Source organism: Nesoenas mayeri (assembly GCF_963082525.1).
Source record: "Nesoenas mayeri genome assembly, chromosome: 9".
NCBI lineage: Eukaryota > Metazoa > Chordata > Aves > Columbiformes > Columbidae > Nesoenas > Nesoenas mayeri.
Window position 1 is genome coordinate 20,306,588 of NC_137557.1, and position 24,925 is coordinate 20,331,512.

Genomic DNA, 24,925 nt, shown 5'->3' on the forward strand with positions numbered 1-24,925 from the left:
AGGGAAAACTTCATTGTGCTTTATTACACTTTATTATTGTGGTGGTGTTATACATCATACTTATATAATAAAATAATAACAGTTTTATTTGTTTTAGTTATATTATTAAAGCCCCTCCTCCCCATTCGCAGCTCTATCGGCCCGGCCCTCCCTCGGCTCCACCCCACCCCGCCCCCAGCTCCCGCTGAGGTTTCGGCCCCACGCGGGACCGGCCCCCTCATACACGGGCAGGGCCGGTGCCCCTCACCGCCCCTGAGGGCCCCGGGACGTGCTCAGCGCTGCACCGGCCTCAGGAGCTGCCGCTGCCCGACCCAAGCGGGGAGCAGTCGGGGGACGGAGCCCCGCTCCCCCACCCCGGGACACGGCTCGCCGGGGGCCGGATCTCCCGGGCCCGCCTCTTGCCCGAGCCCCCGCCCCCCGAGGCAAACTGCAGGTCCCCGCCTCGCAAATAGAGGTCCCGCCGCCAGTCAGCGCCGCCGGCTACCCTGGTTTCAGCCTAGCTCACCGGTAAGCATCAGCCGGCGGATCTCTACGACCGCTCCCTCGCCGCAGCAACTTGACACTGACAGCCGCCCGCCCACGCCTTTTAAAGGCTCTTGCCCCGCCCTCCCCCGCCCACCCAGCCAATCCCGGCCCGAGACTGCTTCAGGCCACGCCAATCCCGGCCCCCCGCCCTTTTCCGCTCCACCCAATCGCAGCCCACCCTTTCAATCCGCCCCCGCCCGGCTCCCTGGCCCCACTGCCTCCCGAGGCCCCGGTGGAAAAGGTGGAAAAGGACTGACAGTGTTGGCCGACAGCGGCTAAACATGAACCAGCAGTGTGCCCAGGTGTCCACACAGGCCCACAGCACCCTGGCTTGTATCAGCAATAGTGCGGCCAGCAGGACCAGAGCAGTGACCATCCCCCTGTACTTGGCATTGCTGAGGCCGCACCTCAAATCCTGGGTTCAGTTTTGTGTCCCTTACTATGGGAAAGACATTGGGGTGCTGGAGAGTGTCCAGAGAAGGGCAGCAAAGCTGGTGAAAGGTCTGGAGAACAAGTCTGATAAGGAGTGGATGAGTGAACTGGGGTTGTTTAGCCTGAAAAAAATGGAGGCTGAGAGGAGACCTTTTTGCTCTCTACAGCTACCTGAAAGGAGGTTGTAGTGAGGAGGGTGTTGGTCTATTTTCCCAGGTAACAAGTGACAGGATGAGAGAAAATGGTCTCAAGTTCCACTAGAGAAGGTTCAGATTAGAAATAAGGAAAATACACAATCTAACTATGTTAAAAACAAACAGTAAGGTAAAAAACAAACAAACAAAAAACTAAGCACTTGATGGTTTTAATGATGCTAAGATAGAATATTCAAAGGACAGGCACACACAATTTTTAAAGTCTTACTTAAAGCAATCAAGCACAATCCTTTAATCAACATCATTATTCCCAAGATCAACATCCTCTGTCACTTTCACATCAACTGCATCCAAAAATCCCTGGTCATTCCAGCAACCAGCCACACAGTCCAGACAAAACTGTCATTTTTAGGCCCAGTTCTATGTTTTTTCAGGACTCTCCTGGGCCAGTGCTGTAGCTACCAGGATCAGCTGTGCTGATGGAGCAACAAGCCACAGCTGGGGGTGGCTGGGCAGTGCCACCCTGCACAGCTGACCACCACCAGGGGTGGGTGAGCAGGGCTGCTCCAGGGGCTGCTGGGAGTTTCTGGTGTCTATTAGGAGTGAGTGATACCTGGCTCTTGCTGACTCGGAGCTCACTTGGGTCTTCTGGGTAAATTCTAAGAGATTGCTGCTGTTTGCTGGGAGCTGCTAAGATGTCCTGGGAGCTGTTCCAGGTAGGTGCTGGCTTCTGAGTGAAGTTCCCCCATTTATCTCTGGTTAGTGGCTGTCCTTGGGGGTTGCTCTGGGTGTAGATGCTTTTTCTCCACTTGTGCTGGGTGCAGGAGACTCAGAGCACTCTGGAACTTTGAGTTTTATTGTGTTTTGCTTTATTTCTTGGTATTTTAGGTTCTGGAGCAGCAGAGCCAGTAGTGGCTGTTTCTGCATGTGGGTGCTGGGGCTGTGGCCAATGCCTGTGAGAGGTGGAGGTGAGCTCAGAGAGAGGTGATGCTGGGTGGGGCAGGCAGTGCAGAGATGTTGACCTGAAGTTTATCCTTCTTTTCTGTTTTCCCTGCTGTTACAGGTTGAGTGAGGCCCCTGTGCAGCCTGGCCACCCCTCAGAGTGGTTCCTGCAGTGGTTTTGTGCCCCACCATGTGTGGTTGTGTGTACCTCTTCTCAGTGGTGAGGGGTCTGGGGTGCCCTTTTGGTGGGGGGGCTGAAGTGTCCTAGGGTTTTGGAGGGGCTGCAGTCCAGCTCCCCTAGTGAGGGCTGGGAGGAGTTTGTAGGTTTGGTGTTTGTTTGCTTTTGCAGGTACCTGATGAAGCTGCTGAAGAGGAGGGAGCCCTGGCGTGAGCATTTGCTTTGTTTCTGTGTTTGTTTCTTCTTTGTGCTCCTGCTAGAAATCATCTGCTGCAGCGCCTTGAAGAAAATCACAGAATTGACTAGGTTGGAAAAGACCTCAGAGATTATCAAGTCCAACTCTTGGTCCAACTCCAGTTCATTCACTAGATCATGGCACGAAGTGCCATGTCCAACCTCACTTTAAAAACCTTCAGGGACGGCGAGTCCACCACCTCCCTGGGCAGCCATTCCAATGCCTGACCGCTCTCTCTGTAAAGAATTTCTTTCTAATATCTAGCCTAAATTTCCCCTGGCAGAGTTTAAGCCCATGCCCCCTTGTGCTATTGCTGACTGCCTGGGAGAAGATACCAATCCCCACCTGGCTATAACCTCTCTTCAGGTAGTTATAAAGAGTGATGAGGTCACCTCTAAGCCTCCTCTTCTCCAGCCTAAACAACCCCAGCTCCCTCAGCCTCTCCCCACAGGTCTTGTGTTCAAGTCCCTTCACCAGTCTTGTTGCTCTTGTCTAGACCTGTTCCAGCACTTCAATATCTTTCCTGAACTGAGGGGCCCAGAACTGAACACAATACTCCAGGTGTGGCCTCACCAATGCAGAGCACAGGGGAAGGATCACTTCCCTTGTCCTGCTGACCATGCTATTTTTGATACAGGACAGGATACCATTGGCCTTCTTGGCCACCTGGGCACACTGTTGGCTCATGTTGAGCTTCCTGTCAATTAGTACCCCCAGGTCCCTTTCTGCCTGACTGCTCTCCAGCCACTCTGCACCCAGCCTGTAGCGCTGCAGGGGGTTGTTGTGGCCAAAGTGCAGGACCTTGCACTTGGCCTTGTAGAACTTTATCCCATTGGAATCAGCCCATTTTTCCAGTCTATCCAGATCCCTCTGCAGAGCCCTCCTGCCTTCCAGCAGGTGGACACTCCCTCCCAACTTGGTGGCATCAGCAAATTTGCTGATGATGGTCTCAATCCCCTTATCTAAATAATCAATAAAGATGTTAAACAGGATTGGACCCAACACCGACCCCTGGGGGACACCACTACTGACTGGCCACCAGCTAGATGCAGCCCCATTCACCAGAACTCTCTGGGCCCCATCCTTCAGCCAGTTCTTAAACCAGCAGAGAGTGTACTTGTCCAAGCCATGGGTTACCAGCTTTTGCAGGAGTATATTATGGGAGACAGTGCCGAAGGCTTTGCTAAAGTCCAGACAGACCACATCTACAGCTTTCCCCACATCTACCAGGCAGGTTACCTGATCATAAAAGGAGATCAGGTTGGTGAGACATGACCTGCCCCTCCTAAACCCATGCTGGCTGGGTCTGATCCCTTGTCCATCCTGAAGGTGCTGTGTGATTGCGTTCAGGATGATCTGCTCCATAACCCTGCCAGGCACTGAGGTCAGGCTGACAGGCCTGTAGTTGCCAGGGTCAGCTTTGCAGCCTTTTTTGTGGATTGGGGTAACATCCACCAATTTCCAATTGTATGGGACCTCCCCAGTGAGCCAGGACTGTTGGAAGATGATGGAGAGCGGCTTGGTGAGCTCTTCTGCCAGCTCCCTCATCACCCTAGGATGGATCCCATCTGGTCCCATAGACTTGTGAGGATCCAGATGGCTCAGTAAGTCACCAATTATTTCCTCCTGGAATACAAGGGGGCTATTTGGCTTCCTATCTCTGTCAACCACCTCCAGAGGCCAGTTGTTCTTAGGGCCACCTGTCTTACTGGTAAAAAAATGAGGCAAAGTAGGTATTAAGTACCTCAGCCTTCTCCTCATCTTTGTTAACTATATTTCCCTCAAAGTCCAACAGAGAATGGACGTTTTCCCTTCCCCTCCTTTTGTTATTAACATATTTAAAGGAGAACTTTTTATTATCCCTAATAGAATTGGCCAAATTAACTTCAAATTGCACTTTTGTTTCCCTGATTTTTTTTTTCTGCGTGATCTAGCTGTTTTCGTAAATTCTTCATAAGTAGCCAGCCCTTTTTTCCACAGTTGGTAAACTCTCTTTTTATTTCTGATTTCCTTCAGAATCTCTCTGTTTAGCCAAGCTGGTTGTCTTCCCCGCTGGCTAGCCTTTCGGCACACTGGTATAGCCTGCTCCTGTGCACTCAAAACCTCCTGCTTGAAGCATGTCCAACCCTCCTGGGCCTCCTTGTTTTTAAGCATTGTTTCCCAGGGTATGCTCTGAACTAGACTTCTGAATAGGCAAAAATCTGCCCTCCAGAAGTCCAGTGTAGAGGTTTTATTAATGGCTCTCCTTGCATCTCTGAGTATTGAAAATTCTATTATTTCATGGTTGTTATGCCCCAGGCAGCCTCCAACCACTATATCTCCCACCAGCCCTTCTCTGTTTGTAAACAGTAGGTCTAGTGGGGCCTTACCAGTAGGCTCATTTACCAGCTGATGAAGGAAATTGTCCTCTATACACTCTAGGAAATTCCTAGACTGCCTCTTCTGTGCAGTATTGAGCTCCCAGCAGATATCTGGCAGGTTAAAGTCAACCACAAGAACAAGGGCTGTCAATTTTGAGACATCTGCTAGCTGCTTGTAGAATAGTTCATCTCCTTCATCATCCTGGTTGGGCGGTCTATAACAGACACCCATGAGGATGTCAGCCTTGTTGGACTTCCCCCTGATTCTGGTCCACAGGCGCTCAACCTTGTCACTGCTGACCTCAAGTTTAACAGAGTCAAGAGACTCTCTAACACATACAGCCACCCCTCCACCTCTCCTACCCTGCCTGTCTTTTCTGAAGAGCTTGTAGCCACACATAGCAGCACTCCAGTCATATGAGTCATCCCACCATGTTTCTGTGATGGCAACTATGTCATAGCTTTCCTGCTGCATGATGGCTCCCAGCTCCTGTTGTTTGTTGGCCATACTGCGTGCATTAGTGTACATGCACTTCAAGTGGGCTGCTGATTTCACTCTTAATTCAGGCTTTCCATCCTTAGGCTGATCTTTGGAGAGCCCAGTTTCAATCCCTTCCCCCTTCAAACCTAGTTTAAAGCCCTCCTGATCAGCCCCACCAACCTATGGGCTATAGTCCTCTTGCTCTTCCTAGAAGGATGAAGCCCATCTGATTTGAGAAGACTAGGTACCATGGAGTTTGCCCCATGGTCAAAAAACCCCAAAATTTTGATGGTGAAACCAATCCTTTAGCCACCTGTTAATGAGATGCGCTTTTCTACTCCTCTCTTTATTTAGCTCCTCATCCATCCCAGATAGCAGAGGAACTGAAGCAAATATCACCTGTGCTCCTGTCCCATGAACTGACCGATCCAGTGCTTTAAAGTATTTTTTTAATTGTCTTGGTACTTCTTCTATTAATGTTCTCACTGCCAGTTTGGACTACTAACAGGGGATAATAGTCTGAGGGCTGAATTAGCTCAGGAAGTCTTCTATTAATGTCCCTCACCCTGGCCCCAGGAAGGCAGCAAGACCTTCCTGTGGGATGGGTCTGAGAGACATATAGGGCCCTTTGTTCCCCTCAGAAGGGAGTCGCTGACTACAACCACCCTTCTTTGTTTTTTTCTTATAGCTGCAGTTGTAATCTGTTTTGTAGATGAGGTCCATCCAGGAGGCTCTCCAGGCAGATCTTCTTGGCTGTTCTCTGCCTGATTTTCTGGGTCCAGGGCCTCATATCTATTTGTTAAGGGCACCAAGGGTGGTGATGGGGTTCGAGAGAGGGTTCTTTTACCTCTCTGATCAGGGACCTGTTTCCATTCCCCCCCATCAATTAGGTCTGCTCTATCTGCCTTATGGCAGGAGGGACAGGGCTTCGCCATCTCCTGTTGCACACCCTTAGGAGTCAAAAGGGTTTGACTCCACCAGTCAATTTCCTCTTCACTCTCCCTAATGCACCTTAGTCTCTCCACTTCTTCCTTAAGCTCTGGGGGTTGTGGAACAGTGTCAGCTCAGGCTTGCCTGGGGGTCCCAAAGGAGGAGAGATGAAGTGAAGGCAGGGAAGATGCAGCACTGAGGGGAGTGGGAGGAAGGAGGGTGCTGGGGGCTGTGTTGTTTGAGCACACACACCATCCTGCTCCTATTGTGATTATCTTTGTAGCTGGAGCCTCCATGAGCTGTTTGGAAGGGTGCTGTCAGTGCTACCTTCCCAGTAAAATATTTTCTTGCATACTGAGTCTGGTGCTTTGCTTTGTGTCCTTTACCTCTTGTTTCTGCTGGGCAGAGCTGAGCCTGCTGCCTTTGCCACTCCCCACCCGATAGAGCTAAACAGTGAATACTGAATTGGGATCAGAGAGTTGGAATTGATCTTTGAGTCTCTTCCACTTGAGATATTCTCTGATCTACCTCAGGATTGTTTTTCCCTCAAGTGGTCTGTGCTCTAGGTGACAGCCCAGACCCTCTCTGCCACAGCCTCTGTCATCTCCGTGTCTCTGTGCTGGGCCTGTGCAGACCTCTCTGCCTCATCATGCAGGGGGATGGTGGCTGATTCCCTTTAGGTCACTCTGCTCTAGCCACTTGTAGCTTGAAAAAGACCTTTAAAATCATCGAATATCCTTGAGCAGAGCACAACAGGCTGTACCACTTGCACTTAATGACATAGTGAGAGCTGCCAGGTACCAGGAACTATTTGTATTGGGTGACAGAGTGTTCTTGTGGTGCCTGGAAAGAGCTGCTCCCCTTCAGGTGCTTTTTTAGGCTCCCTCTCCCTATGTGAGCCAAATTCTACAGCCCCTGGCACCCAAGAGACTTACGAAGTTCATCCCCAATGAGGCTTTTTACAGATTTAACACAAAACTACCCCTCTCTGGCTGCAGGCTGGGCCAGAGCTGTGCCTTGCTGCCTGTGCAAGTCCTGTGCTGCTCAGGGTGCAGGTGACAGCAGCACCCTCAAGATATGACATGAGCCATTGCTTGTGGCTGTACATGCATGCGGAGCACCTTACACTAAACAGAACCTTGTCTTTGGGGAATGTGGGGAGGATAACAGAGCACTCCATGGGAGGACAAGTGTATATATTATTAATTACCAGCAGTACTGAGACTTAATACCATGTGAGGTGTCATCTCACCTTACTTTACCTCCCCTCTTCTGTGCTGCCCAGGACTGTTTGAATTCCAGCATCCATAACCTCTAAGAGAATTTCTCTCTTTTGCAGCACAAACACCAGTGCTATGCTGTGGATGATAAGCACTAAGCCCATGTGCAGGAAACAAATCAGAACTCAGAGAAACTTCCCAAGGCAAAATAACATTTGTGCTGAGCTGGGCAAAGTGCTCACCTCCCTTAGGGGCAAGTTAATTAATGCTGCAAAGAGCTTAACCACCAAGTGGAATGGAATAGAATGGAGTGATGCCCAAGGGCTCTCCTGAGGATGGATTTTTACTTACTTACCCTCAGACTGGTACTACATGGTTTGATGGATGCACTTGGTGTTGCAGGCCAGCCAATCCTGGAAGGCGAGGGTCACCTGTGAGTCATCGAGGAGCTGGTTGAAGCCTGCAAGAGAGGAAGGGACATCGGAATGCACATCAGCACAGGTGTAAAGTGCCAAGGCAAGAGAAATGACCAAGGCCAAGTCCCATACATGCAGCTCCAGCCTAGTTTTTCCCATTTTACATGTACAAGTGAGACTCCCCAGCAGTGCAGACACAATTACTGCTTAGAATTGCTGAGCTCTGTGAGCTCAGCAGAGCAGCAGGACCACAAACCAAACTACCTGTGGGCTCAGGCACCTCCCGGGGCTTCGAAACTCAGAAGTGCTTTAGCAGCAGAAATCTGCTCTTAAAAACCCTGTCTGCTCTCAAAAAAAAAAAAAAAGGTCTGCCCTCCACAAGAGCTGCTGCCTTGGCCTCATGGTACAATCCCACCACCTCTTTCACTGCAACCATCCCTGGGAGTGGGATCTAACACATCTTCACCTCCAGCCAGAGCACCAACATGCTCCCTGGGGCACTCAGAGGCACCTGTGGGAGCAAAACAAGCTATCGCAGGCTGCGGGACAACATTTATCATAGAATCATTGAATCATTTTGGTTGGAAGAGACCCACGAGATCATCAAGTCCAACCACAGCCTAACTCTGGCACTAAAACATGTCCCTAAGAACCTAATCTATCCGTCTTTTAAACACCATTATGTTATACCCATTATATTATATGCATTACGTTATATCCATTATATTATAGCCATTATGTAATATATCCATTTATGTGCTCTGTCTCAGGGGGGAAGGGGAAATAAAAGAGATTTGTCCCACTTTCTAGGCCAAAGCTAAAGCCAGGAGGAACAAAAGCACTAAACCAAGGCTCCTACCCAGGCCCAGAGCACACCCAGCACAGAGTGCGGCTTCCTTCAAGTCACTGGGGAAACAGCCAGCTTTACATAGCATTGGATTGACCCTTTCTGCTCCAAACATCCTATAAACATGTGCAAACATGGAGCCACCTGCTCAGAGACAACAGTGACCACATTCATGCCCACGACAATCTCCCTGAGGCAGCCAGGATGATGCGAGTTCCCATTTCCTGCGCCACTGGCATGGTCCCTGCACTGGACAGGGCTTCTGAGCAAGGACTCACCACTAGAAACCAGAGCTGCTCTGCTTACAAGTCCCCCCCGCAGCTCTGGACATCAAGAGATGCTGCAAACACTGGCAGAGGCACAAAAAAGCAACAGAAACCAGCTCAAAACTTTGCCTGATCCAGTTAATCTATCCACTTTATCCAGGAGATCACTTAATGGCACTAGAGGATATTTAATAACACCTGCCTGCTCACAGCAGCACTGGCCCCACCACAAACCAACTTCTCTAAGCTTGCTGCACCAAAAAAATGCACCAAGAGCCACCCTGGGAGGATGCCCGCATCATCCTTCTCTGGCAACCAGATTATGGACAGCCAGAGCTACATGAGCGGCACACAGGGGCCAGCAACCCTGAGGTGCCTGAGCCCAAACTCGCCTCCCAGTGCAAGCGAAGGACAGAGAAGGCTCAGCCGTCCCCTCCGCAGGGGTTCCAGCAGCACCAACTGAACCCCGAATACTCACCTTGTCTGTTTGGAGCAGAGGCGATGGCCGGTTTCTTCCCACGCTTTCTCCAGAGGGGCTGTGAGCCAAGGTGTGAGCCAGGAGGGTCATCTGTGGGATTAGAGAAACATTTTGGTTGGAAAAGTCCCTCAAGGTCATCAAATCCAACCATTAACCCAAACCTGGCACTAAACTATGTCCCTAAGAACCTCATCTACACATCTTTTAAACCCCTCCGGGAACTGTGACTCCACAATTTCCCTAGGCAGCCTGTTCCAATGCCCAACAACCCTTTCTGACAAAAAAAAAATTCCCAATATCCAATCTAAACCTGCTGGTGCAACTTGAGGCTGTTTCCTCTTGTCCTATTGCTTGTTACTTGGGAGGAGAGAGTGACCCTCACCTTGTTACAATCTCCTTTCATGTAGTTGTAGAGAGCAAGGTTTCTGAGAGGGTCAGTGACCAAGTACGGGGGTCCATGGGCCGCCCCCACAGGGATCCCTCACATGAGCAGCGTGGCTGGGATGGAGAAATGCCTCTCTACTTTGAGCAGGCTGTCACCACTGCTCTTTCTACCTTAACTCCATTAGTGATCACTAAAAGACCCACTTGGACTCAGAGTAGGAGCATCCCAGCTCCCAGAGCCTCTCCAAAAGCTCCCACCGGCACCAGACACAGCTGCAACTCCGGCCAGTCACAGTGCGGCTGCTCCTCCTGTGGTTGTGCCAGCCAGGCGATGGCTTTTGGCTTCAGACCACAGCCACCCCCTCCCACGGACCCTCCAGCAGACACTCACTAGGTGTCACATCCTTTTTCCTCTTCTTGGGCCTGGCAGAAGCCGGTCCCCAACCTGTGCCGTGGGTTCGGGGCTGGGACTGACTGTGGGACCACGATCTCTTTCAGACCTGCGAAAAACAAGACTCTGACCCAAAAAGGACCCCAACAACATGTGGCAGGGCTGTGGAAACGTATGTGTGTGACTCATATCCCTGTCCCCACTCTAGTGTTTACCCCCTTCCCTGACCTCCAAGCACAACCCAAACATCCTCACAGAAACCCAAAGCCCTTCCAGCCCAACAGACACACTTCTTGGGGTAACAGTGAGGCAAGTGGGGATTTTAATTCACTCTCATCACCTGGGTCACTCTCCTTGGGACAGATTTTCATCTTTGGTTACTTAAAGACAGAGTAGGATTATGAAACTGTCAGGGTACAAAACCCCCGAGGGAACTGAACCCCAGAGGCTGCTGCTTGCAGGGGGGTTCACAATGAGCTAGGCTTCTCCCAGCACTGCTTGGGCCCAAAGGGAGGAGAACACTCATCTCCCAGGATAGGAGAGGAACCTGACTTGCCGTGAGCACCCATTGCAGCAAAGCCTGGCAAGATTTGTGCTCCCAGGGGAGCCCCCACATTGTTCCCCCATGCCAGGGGAGAGCTGCAGCCCAGGAGGGATCAATCCCTCCTCACAAAGCTCTATGCTGGCAGAGGGAGGGGCAGGAAATTAAGCCCCTGCTAATGAAGCACTGATATCAAGCAGATGTGAAGGCAGCTCAAGCAAATTCAGGGCACAAGCATGAGGCAGGGGAACAAGTGGCATCAGCCCGATACAGCCCCTCAACACTCACCAAAACCCTCCGTGCGTTCCCCCCACACCTACCGCCTGAGTTGTAGGCAGGGAAGTCAGCAAACTCCTGCGTCGGGCTCTGATTGCTGGTGAAGGTGCAGGTGCAGGCAAAGGAGTGACACTGAGCGACACATTGCGAGACAATGACAAAAGTAGAAAAAACCCCAGGTGGATGGGACAGAAATGGGGCGATAACCCCCCAAACGCTCCCAAGAGAGGTTTGTGCCCTGGGCTGGGGCTGAGGAGCAAGAGAGTGACTCCAGTGAGACCCCACGGTGCTCAGAAGAGATGCCAGCTCTGAAACTTCAAGTATTTCTCCCGTGCCGACTGCATGTTACCCTTCTCCTGCCCAGGCTTGTACCAGGCACATGGGGTGGCTGGGGGGGCTGTCCAGTTCCTCTCAGTCCCCTGCTCGCTGCTGCTCCCCAACACCGCCAAACTCCTGTTCTGGGGCAACACTGGGCACTGCACAGACAGCCCAGACTCCAGGCCGGCCCCCGCACCCAGCGAGGGCGACAGGAGAGAGACGGAGACACTGGGCACAGGGGAACGGGATGTTTATTGTCACCAGTGGAATAATCAGGCTGCTTTGGTATCTGCAAATCTTCTTCATATCTCTGCAGCTGAGACCAAAATCCTGCGTTGGGTTCTGCTACCGGCCTGGCAGTCTTCACAGTCTGGAAAAAAAGGAGAGACATTGTAAAACAAGGGGAAGGGATCACACAAACAGCTTTCTTCCTCTTAGACTTTAGAGTAGATTTTGCTATGGAATAATAAAACAGATATTTTGGTGAGCTGATCTCACTCTGTGCATGCTAAGTCCTCCTGGCACGTGGTCCGTGTTCCAGAATGGATTCATGGGCAAGACATAAAAAGGAGATGTTGTATTTGCTGGAAATGTGGATGTCTCTCACCAAGTGTGGTGACACCACCCGTCTTTAAGACAGAGTCACGTATCTGCATGCCTATGTCTAATACTTAGCAAAAGAGTTTTCTAAATTAGAGACTTTAGTGATATACCTACCAAATGTGTAGGTATATCTACTAAAAGACTGCAAAGCATGAGTCACATGCACTGGACAGGCTTCCAAAGAAAGCTGAGATGCCATTACTTGCAGCTAGTTAGTCCCGAGATATTTTGCAGGCCTAACAGATGCTGTTTCTTTACTGCGTTGAGCTGTCACACTGGTGATAAGAGCAAATCCTGCAAAACAACATGTGCACATACTCGCTTCCTTTTCACTCATTCGCTTTATGACTCTGCCTTTACCTTCACTTACCATGACTAAGCAAACAATAGGGCAAATGTTCACAAAAACAACCAATTTTGCATATTTGCTACCAGTGCTTAAAGTCTATTTGCATTTGTAATTGTATTTGCTCCAGAAACCTCACATTGAAAGCTTACTTGTCGAAGTTGGGAGTAAAAATCTTACAGTGGAATTCTTAATTCAAATGTTGAAAATCTATATAACTGCTAATAAATAGGCCAGAGCACCAAAATAATTTTTTGAGAAATCACCATTACCCATTACAAGCATTACATTTCTCGCCCAAAAGGTATCTAAATATATATCTGGGTGTAAGTACAATACCTCAAAGGCATCCTTGAGTGGGAGCTTTCGGTGTTTCATCAGGTAAGCTGTGCAAACAGCAGCTGATCGGCTGCGGCCATTTTTACAGTAAACTAAGCACTTCCCACCGCTCTGCACAGCCTCTTCTATCGCGTCACTGCACTGCTCAAAATACCGATACAGGTCTTCAGCCGGATCATCGAAGACGGGAACGCGTATGCCGCGGACCTGCTGGAGGCTGGGGAATGGCTGCTGCCTGGTGACATTAACGCAGAAGGTGACTCCCTCTCGCGTGAGCAGTTCCTCGTTGCAGGCTGCCCGGGCGTTGCTGATGAGGAGTGAGGCGGTGACCTTGTAGAGCTGGAGCATTGGCAGCCAAGGCTGCAGCGTCTCCAGCACTGCTGCAGAGCTACTCTGCACGGCATCCAGCCACGGCACAGGGATCCGAGTGTGGGTCCCTTCCCCCAGCAACATGTACCGGCTGTGCTGAGCTATATTTATCCCCTCTGCACAGTGTCAGGCATAAAGGCTTCAGGCAGGTCCTAGTGCCTGCTGGATCTCAAGAGTCGCAGTAAAACAGCCAAAAAGGAATTTCAGAGCTCAGAGATTATTGATAAAATGATCAGATTTGTACAGCCCCTGTTTCTATAGCAGCTCCTTAAGAGATGCTAAAACTTAAAGGGAAGGCTGCTGCTGGGGTCAGCAATGATGCAACATTGATCTGCTCACTTTCAGCTCACCTCCAGCTCAGCCGGTTGCTCCCCACCTACAACAAAAGTGTCTTTTGAGGACAGAGAAAATTATTTATTTGGCTAGCTAGATAAGATAGCGCTAATCTTGCTGGACTTCAGTAGAATTGCTGGTGTTGTGCCAGGGCGTGTGCAGACACGCTTTGGAGCTGTGAAAGTCGGGAGGGGATGGGGCCAAGGGCCCGGACAGGGGAACGCCCCATCAGGCAGTGCCAGGCAGCTGCTGCAAGGCTGGATGCCGGTTCCAGCCGCTTCCCGGCAGCTGAAGGTGTGGTGGAGCTCCTGGAACACTTTGCTTGTGAACAATATTTGCTGCTGGCACGAGGATGAACCAGGACTATCACAGCAGCAGTGCATGGACTAACAGAATTGGTGTGAAACGCAACAAGGAATCAGCCCTGAGGGACAAGGATGAGCTTTTGTTCCATCACGGAGGGAGAGGAAATCAACCTGCAGCAAACTGGCTGTCACTCATGTCAGTAGCCAGAAAGATGCCGGCCCTGATGCTCTCTCGCATCAGTACAAAAGCACAGAGTGCCCTCTGCCATTTGACTCACGCCTCACCTGCCTGTGGTCTTGTTCTTTTGCTCCATCGCTGCTTTCACTCAGGGCTCAGGGCACCTGGCTGGAGAAAAGCTCTGCTGGCTGAGGATGCACGGTTCAGACTGGGTCCCTGGAGCTGGGAAGGAGAAAGCTCAGCAGGAAAGCATTGTCCTGACACAACGTGGGGAGGGCCCTTGGGCTCTCCCACAGCCACAATTTCCAGGATTTTCAGGCCCACCCTAGCACTGTCTCTTGTCCAGTTCAGCATTTCCACCACACACCTTTATTCCCAGGCCATGAGGCTGCTGATCAGGTGAGGAGGCTTTTTGTGATCACTGCTGGGGATTTTCCCCATAGGATGTTGGTTGGTTGGCTCCCTGTGCTGTGGAAAGGAGCCAGCTGCTGCTCTACCTTCCTCCTCCCACCTGAGAGGTAGCAAAGGCTCCTTCTGCCTGCAGAGAGCTTGCGTGGGCCCTTGCAGAGGTCTGTGGGTGTTGGTTTATGGACATGCTCCGGTTCAAATCTGGGTGGAAGGAGAAGACACCAGCATGACTCAAGACACCTCAGTCCCTTTGCAGCTTGCACCACTCTTCTGCTCACAGAGGCATTTGGCCATTGGTTTCCAAGGCAGAGCAGAGCACACCCCAGGCCTGTCCTGGGAAATGGCAGCTTTACAAACAAACATAATTGTTTTCAAACATTTTTAGTACACACACAGCTGTTAAGTGGCCATGATTTAAGCTCACACAGAGGAGGTAAAGGAGGTGACTGGATTGCAAACAACTTCTCCCAGGAGAAGACCAACATTTCTAAACTTGTTTGTAGGTATATAAATGTGTGCATGTGGCACTGACATAGCTGTAACTGCAGAGCAGGAATCTAAAGAAATACCTACTCACCCAAGGATATCACTCAATTTATTAAATTTAAGAGATACTTGCTTCCAGGCAGACACACTTTTAGTAGTTTCCAGTTGTCAAGTACCTCTTAGACACTTCATGAGGTGCTTTTGATGCATTACCTTGACTCCTGTAATCAGCCACTTCTGGAAGTGTACAGGGCTGAAGCACAAACCTTTCTCCTGCATCAGTTCAGTCTCAGGTGCTCACTTGAGATTAAACATCCAGATCACTGTGATGGGCTGGCTGTCTGCTTCGCTTGCTGTTAACCCTACCAACAGCTGCACAAATACAAGGCCATGGTAATTAGTTAGCATAACACTTTGTAATGACAGACACCAAGGGTATTTCCAGTTCCCTGCACTATTATGCCACGCCTTTTTGTGCATCTCTATGAGACACAGAACGTTTAGTGTACCTGCTCCAATGACCTGAGTCCAGTTCACCTTGTTTCCACACACATCACATCCATACAATTCTACCAGTTGTTCCTCCAGATTACACAGGGCTGAATGCAGGCAAACTCCCATTGCCAATATCAGCATCAGCCCATTATAAACCTTGTAGCTCAGTGCATGATTTCATTCCTCAGGACTCCTGACCTGGCCTTTATCTGTGCCATAACAAGGAAAAAGAAAGAAAACTCCAAACTCAGCTTAAACGGAGAAGAAATAAAACTGCCCTGTAAATACAGATTTAAGTCTCCAGCCTTTTTATTTATACAAGGATTCAAAGAACATATTTCAACTTTAGATAAACAGTGCAAGAGAGTTACAAGTACCTTGGTAACAGAAAGAAATAGATAACTGTCCAGCTATGCCAGTAAGTGAAATAATTCTTATTCCTGCAGATAGAAATGCATCTGTTTAAAGCAAAGGTGGACTTTAGATATTTTGCTATACCTTAGCCCCTACCAAGCCCACTGGTAAACAACAGGCAGTTTGTCATTTGTAAATGATAAGTAGCTGTGCTCTCAAAGCCTTTTGAGACCCTCGCCCTTAGTTAAAACATACATGTTATGGCACAAAAGAGCAGGCTGAAAGACACTTGGAAATCTACTATTTCTGGTTCTCCCCTTTCCGGGGACAGGGATCCTTTTTAATATTTTTTTTTTCCCAGACCGCTACCTGCCACTGCATCCCTGTGAAATATGAGGCCTTCTCAAACCAGAACACCACAAATCACCATCTCGATATTATCGAAGCACATGTTCCTCCCCAGCCACCCCTGTTCCCCAGAGCTTTCCATCCATGAAACCAATCCACGGCAGCTGCCAGCCCCTACTGTGGCTGCAGCCCTCAGCCCGCCACCACCACGGGGCTGGGGAGGTTTGTCACAAGGGTTTTGAGCAGGTGCTACCCCAGGAAATGTCATTTATAAGCACTGAAAGGCCCCAGGTTCTGTGCCAGTGATCGTTCAGCTGTCGGTAACTGCTGTTTGCTTTAGGTTTGCTTAGCTTAGAGTGACGCTGAGTCGATACCCTGGGGGCACTTGGCTGGTTTGGCTCCCCAGCAGAAGGTGCCACGGGCAAGCGCAGCCCTGGCCACTGAATCACAGCAGGTTGGGGAAACCACTACAGGGTAACAGAGACAACAGGATAAACTGAATTAACCAGGAACCAACAAAAAGCAGCAGCGTAGGAAGACTCTGAGAAAAGGTATAAAAATAAACCCAACTGGCCCCAGGGCTGAGGAGGGAGGATGCATCAACGCCATGTGCCTCCTGGCAAAGAGGGGGAAGAGCCCTGGCACTGCTAGCACTGTGCAGACCTGAGGCTGCTGCTGCTCCAGCCCCAGCCAAAGGGGGAAAGCATCAGGAAGGGCTTCTCCTGTGTAACAGTTTTTACTGTATCCTTGAGGCTTTGCCTTATTCATTTGGACTGCTGGGTTTTATCATCACAACAGGGCGAATAATTTGGGCTACTAAACTGCTCAAATATTAACTGGACAATCAGAAAATCTTTGGCTTGCCATTTAAGGTGTGTTGCCCACAGGGCCCGTATGAAGCTTTTGAGGGTAATAGGCTGACAGCAAACACTAACTGCACAGAGATGGAAACGACAAGGACTTTTCTTTCAATCTCCCATTCTGCAAAGCAAAACGTTGACCTTGGCAGTCATGTGTTAAAACCCCAATTCAATCCAACTGTTTTTTGAAGAGAGTATAATTGCACATTCTAGAAACTGCTAATGTTTTTTTTCCCTTTCTTAGAAAACAGCCAAAGCCCAGCCCTATAATGTTTGTTCAGCCCAAAGACACATCTCCCCTGGCAGGAGAGAGGAGAAATGCTCAAATATGTGCTGTGCAGACCAGCCAAGCAGAAGACAGATCCACCTCTGACCCCCCTCTCACCCACAGTACAAACACATTTGAAACTCAAACCTGACCCTATATGAATGCAGCCCAACCCCTGGCCATGCCCTTGGCCCAACTGGTCACAGTGATGGTGCTGTATCTAAAACATCTGCTAAACCTGCATCTCCAGCTGATGCTTGCCAAACCTGTGAGGTACAGAAGTCTCCAGAAGCCCTGAAGCACACAGTTCAACAAACACAGACACTCCTACAGCTACGTGAGGATATTTTTATCTTTCACCAACCACCCCCAGTCTCAAAACCTGGCACAGAGTCTGCCTCACCAAGCATTCAGGGTCAGGACAGCCGCTTGTGTGACCCAGAGGCTGGTGCATGGTGGGACAGGGAAAGGACAGGAAAAGTAAGGATTCACTACAATGCAACAGGGACAAACATCAAAATATAAACAATATCCTAAATACAACATGTCCTGTCCCCACATCCTCCCCAGCATGTGCTACCCTAAGCTAGTCTCCCAGGTAGGGACACTGACCAGGGGTTCACTCCTGGTGGTAGCTCCCACAACCAGTCACAATGCTCCAGGTAGTACAAAGTCCCTGGTCTTTCTTATTACCAAAAAACAAAAGGGATTCCCATCCATGGCTGGGGCTGGAGGAGGAGGAGGCAGCACAACTGTCTGTCAAGCAGAGAATCCCACTGTGCGTATTTTCATCTCTCTGTTACCTAAGCAGGTACTGCACTGCAGGTAGAAATCGGACCATTATCACTTGGGTAAAAAATGGCTTTCCAACTAGCATGCAAAGAAAAAATACCCCAAACCCCAACCCCTAACACTCATTCCCAGTCACTTAGATGTAGGAGACCTACATTTCAAATTGTTGTCAGCTACGAGCTCTAGTCAGGAAACCCATTTACGACCTTTCCAAAGAAAAACGGAGTTCTGCATTTTCGGGTCCAACAGCCACTGCCAGACTGTTTCAGTTCAACCCACCAAACCCGCTCACGTTCCTACGTATGCCATTGGAAGCACAGGGCCATCTCAGCCTGCCTGGGAAGTACAGAGGAAAAACTGCAAAGAGCCCCTGAATGCAGCACTAAGCAGCGCTGACCACCTCAGTCTCTCCGCCTTATGAAGCGGCATTGCTCCCGTCGTGCTTTTGGCAGCGGGACAGTAACAGTGCTCTGGCCAGTGGCTGGGTAACAACATCAGGGCAATTAATTGCATATTCCACTGGAGGCAGCAACAGAGCTGCCCTGGGAAGGGCCGGCTGGGGTGGCCCCTGGAGGTCTCTCTGTAAAGGCTTTTTTAAGCCCCGAGAGCCAGTTTGCGGCAATAACAAAAGTAAAACAATGAGGTACGGAAAGAAGGGCCCAGCATTGGGGAAGAGACCAAGAATGAAGAAAACAGCTTGAGCACTGCCAGAAATAGCAAACAACTGAAACCTTTTTCTCTTCCCCCCCCTTTTTTTTTTCTTTTTTTTTTCCTTTTTTTTTTTTTTTTTTTTTTTGCCAAGGTGAATTAAATATGTCCGTTTGTTGGTTGGTTGGTTGGTTTTGGCAAAGTGAAGCCCTAGGCCACAGTCTCTTTCCTGGCTGTGCTAGTGAGTTACCGCCACAAGTGCTGTGCGGCAATGAAAGCCACCGAGAGGAGGAGGAGGAGGAAGGTAGAAGGCAAAGATCTGCTGCTAGCCCCACTGATGCCGTGTCCAGACTGCTTAGGAATAGCGTGTGTTTCTGGTTGCCTGGTGCTGGGGCTCTTAGAAAGTCTTTTGCCGCAGACGTCGTCAGGACAGCTGTCACCGCTTCCAGAGCCGCTCATGTCGTCACCTGCGCAGAGACAGACATGGACTGAGCCCCAATTGCCTTCTTTGTGGCGGTGATGTCCCTTGCTGTAACCCTGAGGAGCTCAGCCACCGGCTCTGGCCACAGCCACCTCCTCCTCTCTGCATCTCCCACTATGGGATGTGAGCCCATTCTTGATCTCCAGCCGACTTTAACCAGCTTCTGCTGCAGCAGCAGGAAACCTCCATAGCAGACGGGAGCAGTGGCCCCATCAGCAGGGCTGGGCTGGGTCTGGGGACACCACCCGAGGTTCCAGCAAGGCATTGAGAGCAGCACAGCCCCCAGCCACCCCGCAGAAAGTCAGCTGCACTTGAACAGACCCTCTGCAGCCCTGAATCAAAAGGCAGGAGGACACCACAACCCCTCTCTGCCCTCAGGGCCCAGCTGTGGGTCTGCACAGATCCCACCCAGCCTCTCTCACCTGCTGCAGACCTCTCTGGGTCTGCTAAACTCACTTGCATCTTGGAAATCCACGTCGTTTCCGATGTTAGCATTGCCCAGTCGGTTTGTCATGATCTTTAGCTGCATGATTTGCTGGCGAATGGTCATATCTGGCTTTGTAATGTCCACCTCCACCTCTGGGTTGTTTATCTGATTAGCTAAGCCGTCTCCCATCACTTCAGGTAGGTAACTGTGAAGAAATGCGACAGGTTTAGATAACTCCCCCCAGCTAAGCTCACCTTCCCCCATTACAGACACCAGTGATAAACCAGCCTCTCTGAATCCCAGAGAATTGGCAGTCGGGCGCTGGCTTGTCAAACAGCCTACATACACCAATGTTTGCTGTGAGGTATCCAGCTCCAGAGATGGCTGAGCCGTGCTGCCATGGCCAGACCCCAGCAGAGCCTGGGGCTTGCCCTGAGGCCACCTCAGCTCGCAGGAGGCAGCTGGTGGCCTCGCAGCAGCACTGTCCTGGCATGGGAGAGGTTTCCTGCAGGAAAAGTGAGACTGGGGGGTTGTCTCAGGTACCTGTGGAGCCACCGTGACACCATCATATGAAAAAGCTCTGTCCATTTTGGAGGCTGAGGAGCACATTCAACCCCTGTTCAAACCCTGTGAGGACTGACACCCTGGACAACAGAATATCCCCAGCTAAAGTATGACCAGACAGGACATCAGGGAAGCTTCAATTAACTGGGAGCTGTCAACCAGCAACCAGAGCTGGGCTACTCCCTTTGGCAGTGCCCTGGCCTGTCTGCTCCTGCAGATCTGCACCACTGATGGCAATGACGCAAAACATGGAAGAACCGAAGGCACTAGTGCCAGCCTGGCAGAGACCAGCTCAGCAGGTCCATGGAGAGGAGAAAGGTGCATGTCCAGCAGCTGCCTGTCTGCCCTCACAGCCATCCTTTAGCCATCAGCCAGGGGTGGGAGGTGTTTCTGCAGCTGTTTGATGTCACCCTGGTGCCTCCTCTCACAAGCAAACAGTATTCCAGAACAGGTAGACAGAGAGACACGTAAATAACTGCAGCAACAGCTCCGGAGTTTTTGAGGTAAATCTAGCCCTTCTGCCTTTCGAGTGCATGTAGAATTGCAGAACTGCTTCAATTGTACAAAACTACAGTTATTTCATGGTGAATGCATTCCAATGTTTAAACCCTCCAACACACAGCAAATTACAACAGGCTTGACATTCCTAGGTATCAGTTTTTCAGGAAACACAGCACTTTTGTGGACAGGGATAGATGTTTTGCTCAGTTGGAAGAAATCAGATTGGCTGCGATAATGTATAAGCACTTTTTACCAAATCCTACCTCTCTCAGCCCAGAAGGGTGCTATTCTGGCACCCTGACCCTCTCCATACCTGCCCTTAGTCATCCCGTTCCAACACTTGTCATCTGCTGCTGAGCTGGACATGACTTTTTTGCTGCACAGGCTGCCGGGCAGGGTGATCCAGTAAGTCTTGAGAGCTGTCAGATTCCCTTTGGCATCTAAAACCTGCAAACAAAGAGGATGCTCAGTGCCATGAGAGCTCTGGGGCGCCCCAGGGCTCTGGAAAGGCCAAGGATTCTGCCTGTTTTTTTTCTGTTTTATCACTACAAGGTCTGTTTTTATGCAAACAGGGATGTGTCACCACACTGCCTCTAAAGACCAACCGTCAGCCCAAGCTCCCAAGGCTGAAGGTTACATACTAAGGACTGTTCTGGTACCATAAGATTAACCAGAACATCATTTTATGGGCCATGAGGGCAATGCTGAGAAGCAGCCTTGGTAGGAGCCAGCAGGGTGTGATGGGCAGGTGTCTGTGAGTGAGTAGCCTCTGAAGTGTGGGACCATGGCAGATCTCGCAGCTCATTGTCCACAGAATCCAAAATCTCCATGGAGGAGGACCTCTGGCCCCAGTATCCAGGCTGAACTGCCTGAGGCTGAATGACACCAATGGCAAGGAGCCTTCTCAGGTAAGTTTGGCACCAAATCCCTGAGACTTCAACCCTGTGTTGAGGCAAGATCAGATCTGCTGAGGTCACACCAGCACTTGCTGATCTGATCTTCTACAGCAAAGGTGATTCAGCAACCTGTGGGGTGTTCTGCCCCAAGCTGCAGGACCCAGCACTGTGCTGGCCAGGCTCCCAGGGCACCTGAGGAAGGGGTGCACCAGCATGTCAGCCCTGGCACGCCAGAGGGGAGGGAGCTTCGGAGGCAAACTCACCAGCATCTCCAGTGCTTGCAAAGAGGATTTTGCTTCTAATGCCACCTTCACCCGCCGTTTCTTGTCCTCGCTGCTGGAGCCTTTTGTGCTGATTTTAGGGTTTCCACAGCCTTGGAAAACCTGAAAAACAAACCAAAGTCTCTATGCTATGTTTTGATAATATTTTTAAAATTAATTAGCACTCCACAGTTATATGTGGTTGTTTTTTGTTTTTATTTTTTTTCCCTCTTCTTAAGTATATATTTTCTACTAGCAAGATTTTTGAGATTCTGGCTTAATTTCTGGTCAGGTTACTCTTGTGCCAGGATTTGTTTTCAGCACACTGCTACTGGTTTTGCTTACTCCTATCGAGCAAAATGTTGAGCACTAACACAAAATTAGCATATGTTTTTGGATGAATCACCAATGTTGATATTAAATTATTTCTAACAATTTTATCTGCTCCTATTAATGACTGAAAAATAAAACTCTGGGAGGAACACGATGGGAGTTGCCCACACTCACCACACCAGTGGCATGGGCTTCAAGACTGCAGAGCGTGTGAGCCTCATTGATTTGGACAACGGACTGAGGTGGGATTACCCCAATGATCCCTGTGATCAGCAGCCACACATGGCAAATGAATGCCTCCTCTGACCAGGGGAGTGCAAAAACAGTTAGTAATTGTGTCACAATCTGTCAGGTTGGATGTTTCAGGGCAAATGAGGAAGATGAAATTATTTGCTCCCTACCTTTGGACACCTCCCATCATCCCAGCTATCTGCCCAGAAGCCTCTTGTAGTCAAAGGAGAGCAGAAGCACTTTGAAGGTACAAATCCCAGGTTGTTTCTCCCAGTCTCTGCATGACCAGTCCAGACAGCAACACCTCCAATGCAGGTAGCCAGTGCTCAGGCACCTGAGCCTCGCTGTGGCTGGTGCAAGGAGTACTCAGAGTGACAGGTTTAATAAAGCGTCAAAGGTCAAGAGGGCCTTTGCACTGTCAGTTTGATTCAAGAAACACCAGCCTTCACAAAGAAAGCCATCTGATTTGAAAAGATGGCCGCAAGCTTGTTGAGGTTCCCAGGGTGCTGTCAGAAGCTATTGACAAATTTGACTTTGCATGGTGAAATCAAGACCTCAGACAGGAGCGTTGCTAACGCAGCTTGTGCCAGCTGCTGAACGCTTTTGCTAGTGGATCCTGACAGCTTCATCTGGACTAGAGTCCCTCTGGTGACAGTGGGTTTCACTGGTGTGTCCAAGGGACATTCAGCCTGGAAAGCTGCCTTCTGAAGTGCACTGTCCTGCTGACCAGATGGGTCCAAGGGTCTATAGCAGTTCAGCACCAAACTAGTTTGTTCATGTCTCCTCTGCTCAGTGCAAAAAACCCCACCTGTGAAAACTGCATGTAGAGCATTTTCAATTTGGTTCTATCAAAATAAAACCAATTTGGTTTTACTGCTCTATCTTTCTTATTGGCCTATTACTGTTATTACCAGGGACAACTCTTTCAGGAAGTTAAAGGCCTGGGAGGTCTCCAGGAGAATGCCTCTGGTAGCAGCTCCAGCACAGTACGGTACCAGGGCGATCCTCTTGCCAGTCCAAGGGCTTTATGTGAGCAATGCCCATTTTTGATGGAGAGAACATGTTTCCTGCAGACTGAGATGATTTATAGCCTCTTGCATAATGACAGCAAATAGGTGTTAGCAGCTTTCAATAGCTCCTGCTGCCTGAAATCCATCTGAGAGCCACAGGGAATGAGGAGGAGTGCGAGGAAGCAGGGGAGAGTGCTCCATGGTGCAGGAACACAAGGTTCCGTACCAAAATTGTTTCCTTTCAGTTTTTCCACAGAGAGAGCAATACGCAGCTCCTGAGCTCTGCTACTAGTGCCACAAGCAAAGACTGTCACATTCACCAGATCATACTGAGAAGCTTATCGAACATGTTTGGTTGTCCCAGTCAAACACCGATTAGACTATTTACTCCTTTTTCATTTTACCAGATTTACTATATGCCCCTTGGAAACACCTTTCTTTGCGCAGATGTTGTCATGTTTTCCCACATCGCGGGCTTGCTTTTTTGCAGACAATCTCAATCTCGCTTAATAAGGGAAGAAAGAATATGGCCTATCATGTCAGAAAAGAAACCTAAATGAGGGCTTGGATACATGTTCATGTTAGTGCTGTGATGTGTGCCAGTAAATTCCTGCTCAGCTAAGCAAGACTTCTGGCCCTTCCCTTCTCGAAGACCTGGCTGGGACCTGCCCCACACCTTTCACCTGCATTTCTGCCCTGACTGTGGGATAGCTGCGGGACTTGGGGAATGTCTGGGCAAAAAGCAGAACCTCTGGAGAGCTATTTTTGTTCCCAAAGCTTCTCTCATCTGCAGCTGTAGAGGTGATTGTGGTTAACCGGATAAATAGAGTAGAAATAGAGGAACAATAGAGGAAAGCTTCATGATACACTTCTTGAAAGACAGGTGAGCATACAGAGAGCCTGTTCTATACTCTCCAGATGGACTGCCAGGTTGCCACTCCGTCCCAGAGATATAACTTGCTAGCCCAGGATTTCCACTACAGAACATCACCCCAAGGCAGGTGAAAGCAGCTGCCTTCTGTCACTGGGGACTGTGCACTTTCTGTAAATGCCTCAGCTGAGCCAAAATACTTCAGGGCTCTTCAGACACAGTGTCACCTGACAGCAAGTGGCACCACAGTCACTGCATGCACAGTCCACGTTGTGTGTCTGTAACTAAAGGAGGCTGGCTGGAGGTGGCAGGGAGGAATATCTGAAAACATTTGAGATGATTTTTTCCCATGTAAGATGGGTGGTTTCCTATCATTAAGAGAGTGATCTTTTTCATCCGTCACTTCCTTTAGTTCAGTTGAATATCAAGCACAAGAAACATTTGGTTCTGGCAGTTACACACACTGTATCCTCTGCCAAGCCCAGGCTCAACCACTTACCTTGGCTGTGATGGAGTCTTTGTTTTCTTGCAAGTTAGAGATAGCTTCAGCAATCCTCATGTGAATAGTTCCTATTACAGTGTCTACGTTGTATGGTCCATTGATCCGATCAGCCACTATGACCAGGGAATCTAGTGAAACAAGACAGAGACATCCTCTGATCAGATGTTGTACGAATTCAGCTAAAGCTCATGCTCATGCCGGACAGGATAAGCTGTTGGTCTCTTCAGGTTTGCTGGGAGACATCTCTCCATTTTCAGTACTGCCCAAGTGCATGCTGCTTGTCCCATCCCAGCACACAGGCGCAGCCACCCTCAGTGGCAGAGGAACAGATATCACCTCCTG

The 24,925-nt window shown here is 49.7% G+C and overlaps 2 protein-coding genes across 2 annotated transcripts in view; both read right to left on the minus strand.

The window, feature by feature from the left end:
- Positions 1 to 7,826: 7,826 nt before the first annotated feature.
- DUSP28 (dual specificity phosphatase 28) lies at positions 7,827 to 13,011 on the minus strand (the record flags this gene model as incomplete). The annotated part of the gene is made up of 5 exons (XM_080350138.1): positions 7,827 to 7,918; positions 9,466 to 9,555; positions 11,102 to 11,189; positions 11,572 to 11,745; positions 12,664 to 13,011. The coding sequence occupies 5 exons, from the start codon at positions 13,009 to 13,011 to the stop codon at positions 7,827 to 7,829; spliced, it is 792 nt and encodes a 263-aa protein (XP_080206264.1).
- Positions 13,012 to 18,354: 5,343 nt separating this feature from the next.
- GPC1 (glypican 1) overlaps positions 18,355 to 24,925 on the minus strand; it is a gene marked incomplete at its 5' end in the record, with an annotated part of 199,888 nt that continues 193,317 nt past the window's right edge. Inside the window, 5 exons of the mRNA XM_080349307.1 lie at positions 18,355 to 18,974; positions 19,445 to 19,620; positions 20,794 to 20,927; positions 21,640 to 21,759; positions 24,581 to 24,711. Of these exons, the coding sequence (XP_080205433.1) occupies positions 18,754 to 18,974; positions 19,445 to 19,620; positions 20,794 to 20,927; positions 21,640 to 21,759; positions 24,581 to 24,711 (782 nt within the window). The 3' untranslated portion in view covers positions 18,355 to 18,753. The remainder of the gene's footprint in view (positions 18,975 to 19,444; positions 19,621 to 20,793; positions 20,928 to 21,639; positions 21,760 to 24,580; positions 24,712 to 24,925) is intronic.